This window comes from Triturus cristatus, chromosome 4_1 (assembly GCF_964204655.1).
Source record: "Triturus cristatus chromosome 4_1, aTriCri1.1, whole genome shotgun sequence".
In the NCBI taxonomy this organism is placed as follows: Eukaryota; Metazoa; Chordata; class Amphibia; order Caudata; family Salamandridae; genus Triturus; species Triturus cristatus.
The window spans coordinates 26,121,287-26,140,541 of record NC_140585.1 but is presented as its reverse complement, the minus strand read 5'-3'; the positions used below and the strand labels follow the sequence as shown (position 1 = coordinate 26,140,541).

The 19,255-nt window shown below is 49.3% G+C and overlaps 1 protein-coding gene across 1 annotated transcript in view; it reads right to left on the bottom strand.

Annotated features, from left to right (window-relative positions):
• The window catches only part of LOC146839358 (glutathione S-transferase P 1-like), a 90,206-nt gene extending 79,318 nt beyond the window's left edge, over positions 1-10,888 (bottom strand). The window contains exons 1-2 of the mRNA XM_085651355.1: positions 10,152-10,888; positions 7,767-7,802 (exon numbers count right to left, since the gene is read on the bottom strand). Coding sequence (XP_085507481.1) covers positions 7,767-7,802; position 10,152 — 37 coding nt within the window. The 5' untranslated portion in view covers positions 10,153-10,888. The remainder of the gene's footprint in view (positions 1-7,766; positions 7,803-10,151) is intronic.
• Between the last annotated feature and the right edge of the window lie 8,367 nt (positions 10,889-19,255).

Below are 19,255 nucleotides of genomic sequence, written 5' to 3'. Positions count from 1 at the left end.
TCCCTTGGGGTAAAGGAGTTACCCCCCTGCTTGGCAGGCACCTGAAACACTGCAAGTGACCCGGTTGGAACTTCGCTGCTCCTATGGACAACAAAGACTTCTGCCTACCCTGAGGTGGGTTCCCAAGCATCCCAGAGGCCAGTGAGTGTGCACAGCAAAGCTTAGCACCGTGGACCCCATGGGTGCCGAGATACCCAATACCCCTGGACACCGGCCACCTCTTGCACAGCACATAAACCCGACCAGTGGGGAAGTTGTGCTTTGGCCCATCATTGAGCCAACCTCTCAGCATCACCTATGCCAAAGGACGACACCCCAGCCCGCTCCGGCGACCCGTGGGCACATCTTTACGCACTCCAAATTGCTGCCTCCCACGGTCCCTTGTCTCTCGACTGGTGGGCCCTAGGGAGGTCAAACCTTACTTTAAAGGGCTCCTCTGGTTGCTCCAGGCCTGCTCTACAGTCTCCTTGCTGGAGACCTCGCTCAGACCTCGTGGGTCTGCACCGTAGTGGTTTCTTGATTCTTGCGTGGGTTGCAGTTGCCAAGGCTTAGTGGATCCAATCCGGACACTAACACTGCAGCGGCCTTCATCCTTCATGAGACAGTCGCCGTCCAGCAGCTGGACTTTCTTGAAGCCTCCTGGACCCCATGACTGCTGGTCCAAGCTGCCAACCTGAAAACACCCGACATTGAAGGGCTCTTTCTCCTGAGGCCCCTGGTCACTGTGCCGTGACCCAGACTCTGTCCCCTCTGCTTTCAGGTCCTTACCTTCAAGATCTACATCTTCAATCTGCACGACATCGACGACGCTTCACGCCAGCAGCAGTTCTTCACGTTTTCCATTGAAAACGAGACATCGACCCAACACCGAAAACAACCTATGCACCCGGCTTCCCTGGGGCAGGTAACAGGGGTACCTCTGTACTCTCGTGGGTGTGGGCCCTCCAAGAGCTTAACTTAAAACTCCTGAACTTGAAATCCTGCTAGAAGTGTCCAGATTCTTGCAATTTCCAACCGCAACATTTCCCATAGGGTTTAATAGGGATCCCCAATGTAGTTTAAACACTGCACACGCTTCCCGTGGGTCCCCTTCCTCACTCCCTTGGGTGGTTTTGTAAGGGGGCAGTGATCCTAAGTGCCCTAGGCACTGTCTGCAGAACTGTCGTGGTTCTTATACCACTTTTTTAATATATGGTTTGGCCCCCCCACCCACGGGGCCCTGTGATTCCAGTGCTATTTATTGTTGTTATAAATGCTTGTTTGAATTGTATCTTTACCTCCAGCCTCACAAGAGACTAGTGGGATTTGTTCTTAGAATAAATACATATATTTTGAATATATACCTGTGTGGACTACTCTTTCATTTGGTCACTCAGGAGGTTCTGATCTGGTAAAACAATAAGCTTTACACTCCTTCAAGACTTAGCCCGAAGGCTGCTCTCCACAGCTACCACTAGGATAGCTTTCTTTAAAGGTTGTCTTTTAACCTATCACCTTAAGAGTCGAATTGGACTGGTGCAAGGTGTCCCCTATAACTAGTGGACAGCATATGCCAGGCCAACTTCTCGCACACCCAAATCGCCCTCTGTGTTAATAAAAGGAATCAGTGCACATCACCCCAAATCACCCTCTGTATTATTGCAAGGAATCTGCGTACACCACTCACATCACCCTCTGTGTTAATACAAGGAATCAGTGTGCACCACCCGAAATCACCCTCTATGATTGAATACAAGGAATCAGTGTGCACCACCCGAAATCACCCTCTATGATTGAATACAAGGAATCAGTGTGCACCACCCCAAATCACCCTCTATGATTGAATACAAGGAATCAGTGTGCACCACCCCAAATCACCCTCTATGATTGAATACAAGGAATCAGTGTGCACCACCCCAAATCACCCTCTGTGTTACAACAAGGAATCAGTGTGCACCACCCCAAATCACCCTCTGTATTATTGCAAGGAATCTGCGTACACCACTCACATCACCCTCTGTGTTAATACAAGGAATCAGTGTACACCACCCCAAATCCCGCTCTGTGTTACAACAAGGAATCAGTGTACACCACCCCAAATCACCCTCTGTGTTAATACAAGGAATCAGTGTGCACCACCCGAAATCACCCTCTATGATTGAATACAAGGAATCAGTGTGCACCACCCCAAATCACCCTCTATGATTGAATACAAGGAATCAGTGTGCACCACCCCAAATCACCCTCTATGATTGAATACAAGGAATCAGTGTGCACCACCCCAAATCACCCTCTGTGTTACAACAAGGAATCAGTGTGCACCACCCCAAATCACCCTCTGTATTATTGCAAGGAATCTGCGTACACCACTCACATCACCCTCTGTGTTAATACAAGGAATCAGTGTGCACCACCCCAAATCCCGCTCTGTGTTACAACAAGGAATCAGTGTACACCACCCCAAATCACCCTCTGTGTTAATACAAGGAATCAGTGTGCACCACCCGAAATCACCCTCTATGATTGAATACAAGGAATCAGTGTGCACCACCCCAAATCACCCTCTATGATTGAATACAAGGAATCAGTGTGCACCACCCGAAATCACCCTCTATGATTGAATACAAGGAATCAGTGTGCACCACCCGAAATCACCCTCTATGATTGAATACAAGGAATCAGTGTGCACCACCCCAAATCACCCTCTGTATTAATAAAAGGAATCAGTGCACATCACCCTCTGTATTATTACAAGGAATCTGCGTACACCACTCACATCACCCTCTGTGTTAATACAAGGAATCAGTGTGCACCACCCCAAATCACCCTCTGTGTTACAACAAGGAATCAGTGTGCACCACCCCAAATCACCCTCTGTGTTAATACAAGGAACCAGTGTGCACCACACTGAATGACCCTATGTGGTAATACAAGGAATCAGTGTGCACCACCCAAATCGCCCTCTGTGTTAATAAAAGGAATCAGTGTGCACCACCCCAAATCACCCTCTATGATTGAATACAAGGAATCATTGTGCACCAAACCAAACCACCCTTTGTGTTTGAAAACAAGAAATCAGTGCACATCCCCCCAAATCACCTTCTGTATTATTACAAGGAATCTGCGTACACCACTCCCATCACCTTCTGTGTTAATACAAGGAATCAGTGTGCACCACAGTGATTGACCCTCTGTGTTAATACAAGGAACCAGTGTGCACCACACTGAACGATCCTCTGTGTTAATACAAGGAATCAGTGTGCACCCCTGCAAATCACCTTCTATGTTACTACAAGGAATCAGTGGGCACCACCCTGAATCACCCTCTGTTTTAATACAAGGAATCAGTTTGCACCACACTGAATCACCTTCTGTGTTATTACAAGGAATCTGCGTACACCACTCACATCACCCTCTGTGTTAATACAAGGAATCAGTGTGCACCACCCCAAATCACCCTCTGTGTTACAACAAGGAATCAGTGTGCACCACCCCAAATCACCCTCTGTGTTAATACAAGGAACCAGTGTGCACCACACTGAATGACCCTATGTGGTAATACAAGGAATCAGTGTGCACCACCCAAATCGCCCTCTGTGTTAATAAAAGGAATCAGTGTGCACCACCCCAAATCACCCTCTATGATTGAATACAAGGAATCATTGTGCACCAAACCAAACCACCCTTTGTGTTTGAAAACAAGAAATCAGTGCACATCCCCCCAAATCACCTTCTGTATTATTACAAGGAATCTGCGTACACCACTCCCATCACCTTCTGTGTTAATACAAGGAATCAGTGTGCACCACAGTGATTGACCCTCTGTGTTAATACAAGGAACCAGTGTGCACCACACTGAACGATCCTCTGTGTTAATACAAGGAATCAGTGTGCACCCCTGCAAATCACCTTCTATGTTACTACAAGGAATCAGTGGGCACCACCCTGAATCACCCTCTGTTTTAATACAAGGAATCAGTTTGCACCACACTGAATCACCTTCTGTGTTATTACAAGGAATCTGCGTACACCACTCCCATCACCTTCTGTGTTAATACAAGGAATCAGTGTGCACCACCCCAAATCACCCTCTGTGTTAATACAAGGAACCAGTGTGCACCACACTGAACGACCCTCTGTGTTAATACAAGGAATCAGTGTGCACCACACTGAACGACCCTCTGTGTTAATACAAGGAATCAGTGTGCACCACTCAAATCACCCTCTGTGTTAATACAAGGGATCAGTGTGTACCCCTGCAAATCACCTTCTATGTTACTACAAGGAATCAGTGGGCACCACCCTGAATCACCCTCTGTTTTAATACAAGGAATCAGTTTGCACCACACTGAATCACCCTCTGTGTTACTACAAGGAATCAGTGTGCCCCACCCCAAATCACCATATGTGTTAATACAAGGAATCAGTGTGCACCACTCAAATCACTGTCTGTCTGACCACAAGCAATCAGCGTGCGCTTTTATGTGTAAGTACATGTGACCTGTGTACAAATCCCTTCAGTGCAAGGAGCTTATGTATTAGTACATGTAACCTCCGTGCAACACCTCTAGGTTCTGCATATTTACGTGTTATTACCTGTAACCTGTATGCAACAACCCTGCCTTACTGGACCTTTTTGTGTTAGTACATGTGACCAGCGTACAACATCCTTTGGACTGGTTCTTTATGTGTTAATACACGTGACTTGCATGCAACGCCCCGCTGTACTGGGCCTTTATGCGTTAGTACATGTGTGGTGTGTACAACATCCTGCATTAATGGGCCTTTAAGTGCTACTAAATGTGACGTGCATGTAACACCCCACAGTACTATGGGCCCGATTCACAGAACTAACTTAAGACAAAATCCTAACCTTACTACCATTTTGGTATTCACAGAAGGCACTTACTCATTTCGGAATTCACAGAAGTTAGGAGTCCTAACTTTAGGACTCCTAAATGCCTTCTGTGAATACCGAAAGTCTTAAAGTTAGGATTTTTCTCAGATTAGGACTCCTAAATATACTACTCCTAAACTGAGAAAAATCCTAATTTTAAGACTTTCGGTATTCACAGAAGGCATTTAGGAGTCCTAAAGTTAGGAGTCCTAACTTTACTACTCCTAAACTGAGAAAAATCCTAATTTTAAAGACTTTCGGTATTCACAGAAGGCATTTAGGAGTCCTAAAGTTAGGACTCCTAACTTCTGTGAATACCGAAATGAGTAAGTGCCTTCTGTGAATACCAAAATGGTAGTAAATTTAGGAATTTGTCTTAAGTTAGTTCTGTGAATCGGGCCCTGTGCCTTTATCTGTTAGTACACGTGACTTGGCTGCAACACGCTACAGTGCTGGGTCTTTATGTGTTAGTACATGTGGCCAGCGTGCAGCGTTCTTCAGAACTGGACCTTAATGTCTTAGTACATGTGACTTGCGTTCCACAGCCTAGAGTACTGGATCTTTATGTGTTAGTACATGTGACCTGCGTGAAACATCCCGCGGTGCTGGGTCTTTATGTGTTAGTACATGTGAACTGCGTGCAACAGACAGCAGTACTGGTTCTTTATGAGTTAGTACATGTGACCAATGGGCAAAATCCCTCAGTACGGAGTCTTTTGGTGTTAGTACATGTGACCTGCATGCAACATCCCACAGTGCTGGGTCTTTATGTGTTAGTATTTGTGACCTGCATGCAACATCCCACAGTACTGGGTCCTTCTGTGTTAGTACATGTGACATGTGTGCAATTTCCCACAGTATTGGATCTTAATGTGTTAGTACGTGTGACATGTGTGCAACATCCCGCAGTACTGGGGCTTTATGTGTTAGTATAGGTGACCTGCGAGCAACATCCCACAGTACTGGGCCGTTATGTGTTAGTATATGTGACCTGCGTGCAACATCCCACAGTACTGGGCCTTTATGTGTTAGTACATGTGACCCGCTTGCAACATCCCACAGTACTGGGCCTTTATGTGTTAGTATTTGCGACCTGCGTGCAACATCCCACAGTACTGGGTCTTTTTGTGTTAGTACATGTGACCTGCGTGCAACATCCCACAGTACTGGGTCTTTTTGTGTTAGTACATGTGACCTGCGTGCAACATCCCACAGTACTGGGCCTTTATGTGTTAGTACATGTGACCTGCGTGCAACATCCCACAGTACTGGGCCTTTATGTGTTAGTATTTGTGACCTGCGTGCAACATCCCACAGTACTGGGTCTTTATGTGTTAGTACATGTGACCTGCGTGCAACATCCCACAGTACTGGGCCTTTATGTGTTAGTATTTGTGACCTGCGTGCAACATCCCACAGTACTGGGCCTTTATGTGTTAGTACATGTGACCTGCGTGCAACATCCCACAGTACTGGGTCTTTATGTGTTAGTACATGTGACCTGCGTGCAACATCCCACAGTACTAGGCCTTACTGTGTTAGTACATGTGACCTGCGTGCAACATCCCACAGTACTGGGCCTTTATGTGTTAGTACATGTGACCTGCGAGCAACATCCCACAGTACTGGGTCTTTATGTGTTAGTACATGTGACCTGCGTGCAACATCCCACAGTACTAGGCTTTACTGTGTTAGTACATGTGACCTGCGTACAACATCCCACAGTACTGGGCCTTTAGGGTTAGTACATGTGACCTGCGTGCAACATCCCACAGTACTAGGCCTTACTGTGTTAGTACATGTGACCTGCGTGCAACATCCCACAGTACTGGGCCTTACTGTGTTAGTACATGTGACCTGCGTGCAACATCCCACAGTACTAGGCCTTTATGTGTTAGTACATGTGACCTGCGTGCAACATCCCACAGTACTGGGTCTTTATGTGTTAGTACATGTGAACTGCGTGCAACATCCCACAGTACTAGGCCTTACTGTGTTAGTACATGTGACCTGCGTGCAACATCCCACAGTACTGGGCCTTTATGTGTTAGTACATGTGACCTGCGTGCAACATCCCACAGTACTGGGTCTTTATGTGTTAGTACATGTGAACTGCGTGCAACATCCCACAGTACTAGGCCTTACTGTGTTAGTACATGTGACCTGCGTGCAACATCCCACAGTACTGGGCCTTTATGGTTAGTACATGTGACCTGCGTGCAACATCCCACAGTACTGGGCCTTTATGTGTTAGTACATGTGACCTGCGTGCAACATCCCACAGTACTGGGTCTTTATGTGTTAGTACATGTGACCTGCGTGCAACATCCCACAGTACTGGGCCTTTATGTGTTAGTACATGTGACCTGCGTGCAACATCCCACAGTACTGGGCCTTACTGTGTTAGTACATGTGACCTGCGTGCAACATCCCACAGTACTGGGCCTTTATGTGTTAGTACATGTGACCTGCGTGCAACATCCCACAGTACTGGGCCTTTATGTGTTAGTACATGTGACCTGCGTGCACCACCGCTAACTTACATGATGTGGGTGCAACTCCCTCTCGTGGCCGGGACTTCAGTGGTGACACGTGACAACTGTGAGCAAGGCTGGGTTTCTTTGTGGTAACTCAGTGTCCACCACGCCCTCCGTAATGGACCGTGATGTGTGTGAAACATGTGTCAGGGGCTCCCAAGCACTGAGCTGGTCTTGGCCTTTCATGCTAACCCGGCTCTCTGTGAATAAAGACTTCCTATTACTACGTCTCCCAGCATGCACTGGGGATGAACGGGACAGCAGTCAGCTCCACCCCCTTCGATAAACTTCCTGTAAAACTCTTACACAACGGTCTACACCATGAAGAAGAAAGAGTCAGAGGGTGCACTTACCTTGCACGGCGAAGTAGGTGATGGTGTACTGCGCCACTGCAAGAAGAGAGAGAACAAGTTACACACTGTAGAGTAAGTAGGGAGGGTGGCAGAGTGTGGCCGTGGTTGAGTGAGTGTGCAAGACGATGTGATGGTGCACTCATGCAAGCAGGGCCGGCTTTAGCGCTTGTGGCGCCCAGTGCAACAATCACTTTTGGTGCCCCCACATCCCATGACCGCCTCCTCAGATTCTCTCCCTACCATCTGCAAGTGCCCCTCATCTCTCCTATCTTAAGATATTGCTAAGCACAGCGCCCCCCTGAGGTCACAGTGCCCCCCTCAACAGGTCAGAGCCCAGTGCGGCCGCACCAGTTGCACTGCCCTAAAGCCGGCCCTGCATGCGAGGGTTCAGACCTGAGTCGGTGTACAAGAGCGCACAGTGTATGTGCTAGTAACCAAAGTGATTGTGTGTGCGAGAATGTAATCTAGGTGCGAGTAGTGGGGGTGTTTTAAAGTGTAAGGAGGCAGGGCCGGACTGTTTCCCGGCGAGCCGCTAGGGTTGGGGGCCGGTTTTGGGCCCCTGGAGGGCCGTTTTTGCTACCGAGGGTTGGCAATATCGGCCCACTGTAACAAAATCGTCCGAAACCGGCCCTCACAAACTGCTCAGCTGCATCCCCTCACCCCAGGGGGGTGCCGGCTGAGCAGTTTCCCAGTCAGGCCCTGTAAGGAGTGGGAGTTGCTGCTCTTGCGTCAAGATCCCACCGCAGCACCTTTTCTCACCTGTGGCCCCATAACTTCCCTGGTTCGATTCTTAGGTCGAGCCTACCAGATAGCAGCCGCAAAGATATATAATGTGGTTTCCCCAGACCTTTCCCGGCCATAAAACCCACCAATTGCTTTCCATTATCTTGTTTTATCGTCAATTACATAAGTTTGCTTTCTATTGGCTTGTTTTATTGTTAGTTGCATTAGCTTTCTTTCTATTGGGTGAATTTGCTGGCTTCAGCCTGTCCACCTTGTACCTGTCCCTCCCATGGAGCATGGCCTCTTTACTATCCCTATGATTCATTGGCTTCGGTGCTCTTTCAGCTCACTTTTAGTGAACAAATGTTTTTAAATTATTGTTTCCACACTCCGTGAGAGTACATGTGTTTTCCAGCCATCTCCGCGGTGTTCTTTTCTCCCCCTTACACATTGCTCTCCCTTGCCCATGTGCTTCTCTTCCACCACCGCACTCATGTTGCTATCTCTCATCTTTGTGCTTCCCCCGCTATGCTCCTCTTTGCTTTCTTTCACCCGTGTATTTCTCCCCTTTTCCCCCCAAGAACCCTTCCTTGTGTTGGCGTAGGACAGCGTAGCAAATGCGTTAAAACCCCATAAATGAGGCCCGTGGTTTCCAAGCTTGCTACGCCGCTGCCCTTCAACTGGAGCCAAGCTTTGAAGAATTCATACACGTGAGTCCCCTCTTTACGAATGGCTCACCCACATACTTGGCACGCCTTGCTGTCTGTGTGCACAGTTAAGTCCTTTTGTAGGTGTGCACAGGTTAGCCCTGCTGCGGGTTTGCACAGGGAAATCCTGTTGTGGATTTCCACCGGAAAGCCCTGCAGCGGGTGTGCACAGGTTAGCCCTGCTGTGGGTGTGCCAAGGGAAGCCCTGCAGCGGGTGTGCACAGGTTAGCCCTGCTGTGGGTGTGCCAAGGGAAGCCCTGCAGCGGGTGTGCACAGGTTAACCCTGTAGCGGGTGTGCACAGGTTAACCCTGCAGCGGGTGTGCACAGGTTAACCCTGCTGTGGGTGTGCAAAGGGAAGCCCTGCTATAAATGAGTGAAGGCAGGGCAAAGCTGTGGTTTCACTTTAATGTCGGCCACGCCCCTTTCTTTAGACACGGCTTGTCTAAAGAAAGGGGGCGGCGCCATGAATGTGAAAGCACCGCATGAGTGACAGTAATTTGCAATGCAGTAGGTCTCGCATGTGCGAGAGTTGAAGCTATTGCATTGCAAATACTTGTTTAGGACTTGTGCCCTAAGTGAAAGGTTACCCCGCTGGAGGTGTGCACAGGTTAGGCTTGCTCCGGGTGTGCACATGTTAACCCTGCCGCGCACAGGTTAACCCTGCCGCGGGCGTGCACAGGTTAACCCTGCCGCGGGCGTGCACAGGTTAACCCTGCCGCGGGCGTGCACAGGTTAACCCTGCCGCGGGCGTGCACAGGTGAACCATGCCCCGGGCGTGCACAGGTGAACCCTGCCGCGGGCGTGCACAGGTGAACCCTGCCGCGGGCGTGCACAGGTGAACCCTGCTGTGGGTGTGCACCTGTAAGCTCTCCTGCATGAGTGTAGATATTCGGAGCTCCGTATGTGTGCACAGGACAGTCCTGCTGCAACTGTGTAAACTGAAGACAAACTCACTGAGTGTTTGCTCCTGTCGATGAGTCTCGGCGCTGCTGGCTGCCTCCTCTGCTGGTGTCTGCCTGCCTCTGCTGGTGTCTGCCTCCCTCTGCTGGTGTCTGCCTCCCTCTGCTGCTGGTATCCAGGTGCGCACTGATGCCCCTTCAGCTCCTCCTTTTAGCTGTTCTTTGCTGCTGAGTCACCATGAGACGATGGAGGAGAGAGGGAGTGACCAGGAAGGAGGGTCTGAGGCAGGTATGGAAATGCCTGCCTAAAATCAAAGGTTTTATGAAGTAACCGCCGCAGGCAGTGCCCAGAATACACACTGCTGAAGATCGGGTACAGTCAGCAGCGCTGACTGAGGAAGCTTCTAGGCGCTCTGCTTTCAGAACATTTACCGGGTCCGGGACACGGCCCCTTTAAGAGCCCTGCGGCCCAGCTGGGGAAGATGCTGGCACTGCAGGCGGTGCCGATCGGGGTGGAGAGGAGGGATGCACACGAGTGGGGCTCATTTTATCCACCTACATACTTCTTGGCTTCAGACACACGTGGCCTCTCTCGCCCCCCAACTCTCTCGATTCTCATTTCTTTTCCCCTCCATGTCTACTTGCAGCTCTCACTTCCCCCTCACACGACTCCAGCTAGACTCATCTCTGCCTTGCTCTCTCTCCCACCCCTCTATCTCTCTTCTTACTTCTGACACTTTCTTTCCTCACCTCTGTTCCTCCCCTTCTAGCTTTCCTCCCTCAGTTTATCGCTCCTCCTCCCCCTCACCTCTTCTTCTATCCCTCCTCTGTCCTTTTTTTCCTCCACTCGTTCTTCCCCTCTTTTCTCTGTCTCCTTCTGACGCACTGACTGTCCCACTTCCACTCTCCCCTCTCACTCCTATCCCTCCCTCGCTCCCTCTGACACACTGATCGCCTGCTTCTCCCCCTCTCACTTCTCTCCATCTCTCCTCTGAGACACTGACCACCCGCTTCTACTCTCCCCTCTCACTTCTCTCGCTCCCTCACTCGCTCTGTGACACTGACCGCCGTGCTTCTACTCTCCCCTCTCACTCCTATCCCCCCCTCGCTCCCTCTGACACACTGATCATCTGCTTCTACTCTCCCCTCTCACTTCTCTCCCTTCCTCCCTTAACACACTGACCGCCCGCTCCTACTCCCCTCTCACTTCTCTCTCTCCCTCCTTCTGACACACTGACCGCCCGCTCCTACTCCCCTCTCACTTCTCTCTCTCCCTCCTTCTGACACACTGACCGCCCGGTTCTACTCCCCTCTCATTTCTCTCCCTCCCTTGACACACTGACCACCCTGCTTCTGCTCTCCCCTCTCACTGCTCTCCCTCCCTCACTCCCTCTGACACACTGACCGCCCCGCTTTTACCCTCCCCTCTCACTGCTCTCGCTCCCTCTGACACACTGACCACCCAGCTTCTACTCTACCCTCTCATTTCTTCTCCCTCCCTTGACACACTGACCACCGTGCTTCTACTCTCCCCTCTCATTTCTCTCCCTCCCTCGCTCCCTCTGACACGCTGACCGCCTGCTTCTACTTTCACTTCTCTCCCTCCCTCACTCCCTCTGACACACTGACTGCCCGCTTCTACTCTCCCCTCTCACTTCCCTCCCTCCCTCTGACTGCCTCACTTCTGCTCTCCCCTCTCATTTCTCTCTCTCCCTTGACACACTGACCACCCCTTCTTCCACTCTCCCCTCTCACTTCTATCCCTACCTCCATCTGAGACACTGACCGCCCGCTTCTACTCTCCCCTCTCACTTCCCTCCCTCCCTCTGACTGCCTCACTTCTACTCTCCCCTCTCATTTCTCTCCCTCCCTCACTCCCTCTGACACACTGACTGCCCGCTTCTACTCTCCCCTCTCACTTCCCTCCCTCCCTCTGACTGCCTCACTTCTGCTCTCCCCTCTCATTTCTCTCTCTCCCTTGACACACTGACCACCCCTTCTTCCACTCTCCCCTCTCACTTCTATCCCTACCTCCATCTGAGACACTGACCGCCTGCTTCTACTCTCCCCTCTCACTTCCCTCCCTCCCTCTGACTGCCTCACTTCTACTCTCCCCTCTCATTTCTCTCCCTCCCTCGCTCCCTCTGACACACTGACCGCCCGCTTCTACTCCTCCTCTCACTTCTCTCCCTCCATCTAACACATTGACCGCCCTCTTCTTGCTCCCTTCTTCTCTCCCCTCTCACTTCTTTCTCTCCCTTCGACACACTGACCGCCCTCTTCTTGCTCCCTTCTTCTCTACCCTCTCACTTCTCTCCCTCCCTCCGACACACTGACCGCCCCGCTTCTACCCCCCTCTCACTTCTCTCCCTCCATCTGACTCACTGACCGCCCTCTTCTTGCTCCCTTCTTCTCTACCCTCTCACTTCTCTCCCTCCCTCCGACACACTGACCGCCCCGCTTCTACTCCCCCTCTCACTTCTCTCCCTCCATCTGACTCACTGACCACCCTCTTCTTGCTCCCTTCTTCTCTCCCCTCTCACTTCTTTCTCTCCCTCCCTCTGACACACTGACCGCCCCGCTTCTACCCCCCTCTCACTTCTCTCCCTCCCTCCGACACACTGACCGCCCTCTTCTTGCTCCCTTCTTCTCTCCCCTCTCACTTCTTTCTCTCCCTCCCGCTGACACACTAACCAATGTAGTGTCTCATGGATATGAATAGCGAGACCCTACTGGTCCTTGATAGACTCCGTATGAGAATGACATAATAGTTTAGGTGTGTCTGGGTGTGGTTAATAAAGTTCACGATGCAGTGTGGACAGTTAACAGTTGCACTCCAAACAATAAAGACCTGCATTACAGAGCTCTGAATGTGGCGCGGTCATTTGTATGCTCCCAGGCTGCGGAGGATGCTACAACTGGCGACAACGATGGGATCTGGAACCCGAAGCAATGAGAGTGCTCTTTACACACACGAAGCTAAGCAGCAGTCTGACAGAAATTTACATGCACATCTATAGTATTTATATCGTGCCTTCACATTAGTTGTATGAAAACTTTTCTCCTGGTAATAATATGGTGCTCTCGAACCAAAACTCTCCCTCTGCTTTTGGGAGAAACAACAGACCCGTAGGAGTTGAGACGCTGATACAGGTCCCGCTTACAGGTGTATCATGACCTGTTTTGGCAAATATAAATATAAGTGAACCCTAATCGGGGGGACTCGGGAAAAAATCTTGGGCAGCTGAAATAAAGACGTGCTCAGATTACTAATTTTGAGACAGTGGTCTCCATTGAGACATGGAATAAGGATGTTTACGACTTCCATTTGATTTCACAGTAGGGAAGGTGTATCACTACTTATTGGTTACGGCGCATATATTGTTATGGCAAGCAGATAAATACGATTATGTGATCCACAAGGAAAGGACCCATTGTGATGGGACAAGTATCTAGCTACCATTGAGACTAAACAAGTGAGGAAGGAGTGGCCGAACCTCTCGTCTAATACACACTAGCCTTGAAAAAGTCCTGATGGACGAAACACGTGTCGGCTGTTTTGTGTTGTATTGATACATGGGCATAACAAGAAAGAACAATAAAGAATGAAAATTCAATTAAAACTGTGGAGCATTTTGTGGACTTTGAACATATATCCTCTTTTTATATATAAAAATCTCTATCTATGCTTATGTGTGCCTCAACTGATGGGTAACCAATGAGAGTGCTCTCCCTGAGAGTTTGCTTAGGGCCGGCAGACTGCTTCTGCATGCCACGTGCGCCTCAGTTGAAGTGGAGCAGCCGACAGTTGGAGTATGTGGAGTCAAAGCGCCACTCCAGCCAGTGCAAGGCTACAGAAAGTTCAGTCCCAGTCGGCCCAGAACCTTCCGGTAAGGCTAAAAGAAAAGGTACTGTGTCACAAAATAACAAAGAGTAAGCCTACATACGGCAGCGACAAGCAGAGAAACACAGAAGGCTGCAATAGGCAGGTGCAAAAAAGTGCGCCAAGGAAAACAGATGCGTCTAGGCAGAAAGACCATAATTGCACTCACCGGCAAGAATGAAGAACGAGGCAGTTTACATTGAGTCGAGTTCTGGCCGGGGACCGGTGCGTTCAAAGTTGAAAGTAGCATTCGCAATGACCCAAGTGAACGCACGGAGGTTATGCTTACGGAGCCGCTGGTACCTAAAGCGGCAACCTCCAAAGTCGATGGCTGTTCCCAGCACAACGCCAACGTCTCCAAGATTGTAAAGGCTCCAATGGAGACCAGTGTCAAATAGGGCACCGCCACCTTCTTGAGCCACTTTCTTGAAACCGCCACCTCCATTCAATACCATCAAAAACAGAATATTGGCGCCAGATGGACCGCCTGGACTGAACCATTCGATGAATTCATCAAAACGCTAGAAGAAACGGATGACAATAAGATCATCAAATACTTAAACAACCTTGCAGGTGACGGAGTGAAAGAAGCAATAAAGAAAATATCACAAGCTGATGAACTATCGTACTGTCAGATTAAGACAGTGTTAGGAATCAAGTTCAATCCAATGCTGAACATCAACTATGAAAAGAACATCTTTAACCAAGAGAGACAACAAGCTGGAGAAATGATGGCTGAGTTTGCCGAAAGACTTGAGGCCTTTATTAAGCACTGCAAGTTCAACGAATTCAGTGAGGAAGAAGTCATTCATCTCAGTCATTGATGGCTGCCTCTCTGACTCATTCAGATGAAGTGTGCTGCACGAGACACTCGGGGTAGATTTACAAGCCCCTTGTGCTGCAACTGCCTCACTTTTTTTGTTGCAACGGCGGCGCAAACAATGCAGCCTACTTACAATGTGACGCATCTAGGGAGATGCATCACTTTGTTAAGACCTGTGTCACATTATACCTGCGTCAGGTATAGTGTATGCAGGGTGGGCGTTCCCACGCAAAAAGCCATGTAGAGCTGACGCAGTGAAATCTACAAGGCTTCACTGCATCACTCTACGCCTTCACTGCGCCAAAATCTCTACGCCTGCTCAGACCAGGCATAAGGAATGACGCAAGGCTTTTTGAATGGGACTCACCCATCTATTGTGGCGCATTGCTGGAGTTGCATCACTTCCATGAGCAACTCCAGCAATGCGTCGCTTTTGCGCCAACAGATGCATCAGAATTCCTGACGCATCTGTCAATCCTTGTGTCATGGAACACTGTACACACTGACTGTTCCACTTCTACTCTCCCCTCTCACTTCTCTCCCTCCCTCCATCTGACTCACTGACTGACCCACTTCTACCCTCCCCTCTCACTTCTCTCATTTCTCTGGCTACCTTCGACACACTGACCGCCCTCTTCTACTCAGCTCTCACTTCTCTCCCTCCCTCCCTCCCTTGACACACTGACTGCCCACTTGTACTCTCACTTATATCCCTACATCCCTCTGGCACACTGACCGCTCGTTTTTACCCTTCTCCCATTTATCTCTCTCCCTCCCTCCCTCATACACACTGACCACCCGCTTCTACTCCCCCCTCTAATTTTTCTCTCTCCCTCGCTCCCTCTGACACATTGACCGTCTGCTTCTACTCCCCCTCTCACTTCTCTCCCTTCCTTCCGTAACACACTGACTGCCTGCTCCGACTCCCCTCTCTCACTTCTTTCTCTCCCTCCCTCTGACACACTAACTGCCGCTTCTTGCTCTCTTTTTCTCTCCCCTCTCACTTCTCTCCCTTGCTCCATCTGACACACTGACCGCCCGCTTGTACTCCCCCTCTCACTTCTCTCCCTCCATCCGACACACTGACCGCCCTCTTCTTCCTCCCTTCTTCTCTCCCCTCTCACTTCTCTCCCTCCCTCTGACACACTGACCACCCGCTTCTACTCCCCCTCTCACTTCTCTCCCTCCCTCCGACACACTGACCGCCCTCTTCTTGCTCCCTTCTTCTCTCCCCACTCACTTCTTTCTCTCCCTCCCTCCGACACACTGACCACCCTCTTCTTGCTCCCTTCTTCTCTCCCCTCTCACTTCTCTCCCTCCCTCCGACACACTGACCGCCCCAGTTCTACTCCCCCTCTCACTTCTCTCCCTCCCTCCGACACGCTGACCACCCTCTTCTTGCTCCCTTCTTCTCTCCCCTCTCACTTCTTTCTCTCCCTCCCTCTGACACACCAACCAATGTAGTGTCTCATGGATATGAATAGCGATACCCTACTGGTCCCTGATAGACTCTGTATGAGAATGACATAATAGTTTAGGTGTGTCTGGGTGTGGTTAATATAGTTCACGATGCAGTGTGGACAGTTAGCAGTTGCACTCCAAACAATAAAGACCTGCATTACAGAGCGCTGAATGTGGCGCGGTCATTTGTATGCTACCAGGCTGCAAAGGATGCTACAACTGGCGACAAGGATGGGATCTGGAACCCGAAGCAATGAGAGTGCTCTCCCTGAGAGTTTGCTTAGGGCCGGCAGACTGCTTCTGCATGCCACGTGTGCCTAAGTTGAAGTGAAGCAGCGGGCAGACGGGAAACAACCTTTACTACGTGGTTTTTACACCGCAATACTATCACAACTCAGTCATTACATCGACCGAGTTGTTACAACGCAGTGCCTTTACAACGCAAGTCGTTACAACAACTTGCGCTAGATGGCGATATAGACTAAGGAATAGTGGGCCATATGTATCATTCCAAATTGCGATCGCAAGCACTGAAATTTGCAGAATTTCAGGGTTTGCGATCACAATTTGGCTCAGTGGTATGCATTAAAGAAAAACTGACTCGCAAAATAAGGAATCACAAAATTTGCGATTCCTTATTTTGCGATTGCATTTAAGGAATCGCAAATTGCGATTCCTCAAATGCAATGTAAGAAGCACAGAAAAAGTGCAATATGGCCTTAAGGAATCGCAAATTACCACCAACTTCAAGTTGGTGGTAATTTGCGATTTCTCTGAAAAATTCACTTTTTTGCATTTTTCAAAGTGCCATGTAGGGCATGCACATTTCAGGGATGCAACAGGGTGTCCTTTTGACACCCTGGCACTCTTGAAATTGCATTCTCAATTTGCGATTCTCTAATTGAGAATCACAAATTGAAAATGTCTTCCCATTCACTCCTGTGGGCCTCTAGACCCATAGGAATGAATTGGGAGGTATTTTTTAATTGCGAATCGCAATTTGCAATTTGCAATTAAGGAATATGTAGGATTCGCAAAATTATTTACACATCCTACATACATAGCGTTTTGCAATTCTCAAATAGCGATTCGCAAAAAATCGATATTTGAGAATCGCAAAACCAAACTTTCATACATATGGCCCAGTATGATTTACTATACCAACACCTTACCTAGTGTTGCACACACTGGAGTTGGAATAGTAAATTATACTATTCCTAAGTTCAGGGCGCCATCTAGTCCAAGTCGTTGGAACGACTTGCGTTGATAAGGCACTGCGTGGTAACAACGCGGTCGATGTAACAACTGTGTTGTGATGGTATTGCGGCGTAAAAACCACATACTAAAAGTATATATTCCCGACAGATGGCATATGTGGAGTCAAAGCGCGACTCCAGCCAGTGAAAGACTACGGAAAGTTCCTTCCCAGTCGTACAATGGAGGAGGAGCTTCGTCTCACTGCCTGGCTCAGAGCCAGCAAATGTAAATTAAAATGATGTTCACTCCACTCCCTAAGTGTGCATATGTGTTTTGGCCGGCTGTCTCAGGCCAACCAAAACATACATGCGCACTTAGGTTTTCTCCAGCACAGCTGCTCAATGCACACCCCACAGACTCGCTGGTCTGAGCAGGGCATCTTTTCTGCCTGCTCAGACCAATCCCCGCGCTGCTCTGCAGCATGTGGATTGGACAGGGAGTCTGTCCCATGGGCTGCTGGGGCCAGCAGGCAGGAAGAAGAGAGGTGGTGCGAGGAGACGTGATGCTGGAACGGCCGGCGGCAAAACGTATGCTTTATTTATATTCTATCCCCCTGCGCGATGCCTCCCACATGACCCCACCTGCTCCACCTCCGTTCGTTTATGGTGACCGCTGCTGCCTGCTGGGAAGGCTGTAAGAAAAGGTACAGTGCCACAAAATAATAAAGAGCCAGCCTACATACGGTACGCTAGTGCTCAAGGCAGAAACAACCAGGCACAGAGATGCACAGAAGGCCGCTATAGCCAGGTGCAAAAAAGTGCGCCAACGAAAACACTTGCGTCTAGGCGGAAAGACCATAATTGCACTCACCGGCAAGAATGAAAAACGAGGCAGTTTACATTGAGTTGAGTTCTGTCCGGGGACCGGTGTGTTCAAAGTGGAAAGTAGTATTCGCAATGACCCAAGTGAACGCACGGAGGTTGTGCTTACGGAGCCGCTGGTACCTGAAGCAAAGGCTGTGGGAAAGAAAACATTTGTTATGGTTTGCAAAGTGAAAGAGAAACCAACTACGTCACGTCGAGCTGAGAAAACGGACTCCAGAAAGTTCCAGAAATCCTCTAGCCACTCCCACAAGACCAAGCAGCAGCACCAATAGAGGCAAGTGGAAACTAAACGAGGTCGATCATCATCAAACTCATCTTCTAAAGGATCCTTAATGACACTGTCGAGCTGCTCACCATGCTCGTTCACGTAATGTTTTTCATCATGCACATTGTGACGTGCGTTCTCATACCAAAACGTGCTTGCAAACGGCACCACATGGTTCTCATGGGTGCGCACATCTTGTTTATGGGCCTACTTTTTAATCCTTCTTTAATCTCTTTAATCCCCCTATCAAATTTATCTACCCCTCATTTTTATTTATTATATTACTGTATGTCTTTGCATTTATGTACATTTTTTGTAAATTTCAATGTGTTTTTGTGACTTTTGCACCTTTTTTTATTTTTTGCTTTACTTTCTCATTTTATTTCCCACCTTCCTTCCTTTTACCATTCATATTCTTATCTTCTCTTCCTCCCACCCAGTGCCATGGCAGAGCAGGGGCGCGGCAGTGCCGGGCCACCCCGAAACACCCGTAGCACCAGCCGCTTACCTTGCGGTCGGCGGCACAGTGAAGAGATTAAGGTGGCTGCACTAGTTTTTTATGTGCAATGCCACCTCTACCACCCTGGGAGCAGGCCTGGGAGTTGGCATGGCCTCCGGTTGCATTGGCAGCACTGGGACAGGGTAC